This window comes from Microtus ochrogaster, chromosome 15 (assembly GCF_000317375.1).
Source record: "Microtus ochrogaster isolate Prairie Vole_2 chromosome 15, MicOch1.0, whole genome shotgun sequence".
Lineage (NCBI taxonomy): Eukaryota > Metazoa > Chordata > Mammalia > Rodentia > Cricetidae > Microtus > Microtus ochrogaster.
The window spans coordinates 10619306-10621840 of record NC_022017.1 but is presented as its reverse complement, the minus strand read 5'-3'; the positions used below and the strand labels follow the sequence as shown (position 1 = coordinate 10621840).

The following is a 2535-nucleotide window of genomic DNA, read 5'->3' as shown; positions in this document are numbered from 1 at the left end:
CTATCCTGGAACTAGCTCTTGTAGACCAGGCTGGCCTCGAACTCACAGAGATCCTCCTGCTTCTGCCTCCTGAGTGCTGGGATTAAAGGTCTGCATTACCACTACCCAGCAATATCTGTGTTTTCTGATGGTCTTAGGTGACCCCTATGAAGAGGGTTGTTCAATTCCCAAAGGGGTCGTGACCCACAGGTTGAGAACTGCCTTTAGAGTATTCTCTAGCCGGGAGCTGTGCCTAGCAGAATGTCCACCTTGACATTCCCCCTTCCCATTCCCAATGCTATTGCTACAGGTGTGCACATTCTCGGAGGCCCTAGCTGAAGGTGCCATCAAGATGGGCATGCCCAGTGGCCTGGCCCACCGCATTGCTGCCCAGACCCTGCTGGTGAGTGAAGGGTTCCTCGGGAGAACGCTGGGAAGATTGTGCTCAGGAATGTGTGCTGTCTCCAGCAAACAGGCAGACACACCTGCAAAGTTCAGACAGGCGGGGGAAACGTGTAGCTGCCCACCCCAACTCTCCCTTAACTCTTCTCCCCAGGGGACAGCCAAGATGCTGCAGCAGGAAGGGAAGCATCCAGCCCAGCTTCGGACGGATGTGCTCACACCAGCTGGAACCACCATCCATGGGCTTCATGCCCTAGAGAAGGGCGGCCTGCGAGCAGCTGCCATGAGCGCGGTGGAAGCAGCTACCTGTCGAGCTAAGGAGCTCAGCAAGAAGTAAGCCAGGCTCCAGGTGAGACTACAGGTTCCTGGCCCAGCTTCGGCCTCTGAGTGGCGAGAACAGCCCCACGGCCATCATCTTCATCAGAGAAGCTGTGACTACTTGTTAAAGACCCTCAAGATCAGGTCTGTTGCCTGTGACATTCCGTCAAGGAAGCAGGAGGTGCGGAGGGTCATTCGACCTCCAACTGTGATTCCAGCTCCTCTCTCCTGCACCTGTCAGCCAATTGTAATTGTGTCCTAATTGTACATGGCCTCATGGTCTCAGGGGGTAGATTATGCAACCTGTGGAAGGTGGACTAAAATGAGAGAGGTTTCCATCTTTACAGATATGGGATCATCCTCATCCGTGCTGGCATGAGATGTTTTGGTGGTGTGGTTGCTTTGTCACCCACACTCCTGTAAGCAGCACCCCATCCATGCTCTCTAAGTCCAATAAACTCATTAGTGCCCCAAGTTGAACTTTGATGGAATTGTGCTTTGGGTTGTCCTTGGTACTCTATAAGGAGGGGATAAATATTTTTCCTCAGGGAGAGTATCTTCAACACTGGGTACCAGCCTCCTTGCTTGCCCAGGTTCCCTCTATCTTCCCCTGGTCCCCACCTCTAAGGACAACGGTTCTCTATCCACCACATAAATGGATATTTCCACTTCCTCTACCTTGGAAAAAGTGTCCATCTCTGCAGGCTGCTTCGCTGCCACCCCCTCCCAGAACAGCAATAATCCTACTTTTAGAGAGACTTAATAGGCAATGTTGGTTCTCAGGGGCCTGAAAGCTTTTATTATGGGGGGCATGGGATGGGTATTGGAATCTATGACAGAGCTGCTAGCAACAAGAGCTGCTGCAGCTGGTCTAGAGCCCTTTCCCTTCTATGCATTTCCGTGGACTGCTCAAAAGCCAGAGGTCAAACTAGTGGAGGATAGGGGTGGCAATGTCACAGGAATAGATGACACTTGCTCTCTCCCTCTCCTTGAAGCCAGATTCTTGGCCCAGAGGAGGAAAGAGTCCCCAGTAGAAGCTGAAGAACTCCCCTTCTCTGAGCAGTCGGCAGGTGGCATGCCCTTCCGTAGTTGAGGAGGAGCTCCTCCAAGGGGTCTCATGCTGCAGAACTATACTGTCCAGCTTATCCTGTGTTCGGGTTGCACCAGTCAAGTGGGAAAGCTGTCTGAGGTTTCAAAGATGGGTCCTAGCCAGCTTTGGAAGACGAGACCCCTGCTTCCAGCTGGACCTAAGCTGGTTCTAGGGCAGGCAGAGCTTAGTCTGGTACTACAACTACAGGGACTACCCTGGTAGCATGTGACTCTTCAGTAAATCCATTCCTAAACCAGCAGGTCAGGAAAACCAGCACTTAGGGAAAAGTGAGGCTGTGGGATGGAGGACCAGGGCTCTGAGGCTACTGCACAGGGGGTACCTGGTATGGCTCTGGCCCCCACCACAGGTACCCTCTCCACCAAAACTCTCCTGGTCACTCTGACCCTAAGATGCCAACTCCCTCACGTTTACCCAGCAGCCTCCTGAGATTTGGTGGAAGCATCCATCAGTGTGGCTTGAGGCAGCTCCCACAGTGGCCATCTGCTAGGGGGGTGACACCAGAAACCTATCTATAAAGCAGGCCTAATGGTATTCGGAGGAAGAGGCTGTCTTTCCCCAGTCCCACTACTCCAACACTGCAGCCCTTCCTCCTCTCAGCCCCTTGCCTTTGGTGTACCCCTCTCATCCCATTTCCAGGGGGTGGCTCCTCTCAGCCCAGGGCTACCTGACTGGATTCTGGCATTGTCAGAATTTACGGAAAAACAGCCCAGCTGCTGTATTTATAC

General features: G+C 53.0%; 1 protein-coding gene across 1 annotated transcript in view; it reads left to right on the top strand.

Annotated features, from left to right (window-relative positions):
• Pycr3 (pyrroline-5-carboxylate reductase 3) overlaps positions 1 to 1185 on the top strand; it is a 5179-nt gene extending 3994 nt beyond the window's left edge. The window contains exons 5-6 of the mRNA XM_005354067.2: positions 290 to 382; positions 536 to 1185. Of these exons, the coding sequence (XP_005354124.1) occupies positions 290 to 382; positions 536 to 718 (276 nt within the window). The 3' untranslated portion in view covers positions 719 to 1185. The remainder of the gene's footprint in view (positions 1 to 289; positions 383 to 535) is intronic.
• Positions 1186 to 2535: the final 1350 nt, after the last annotated feature.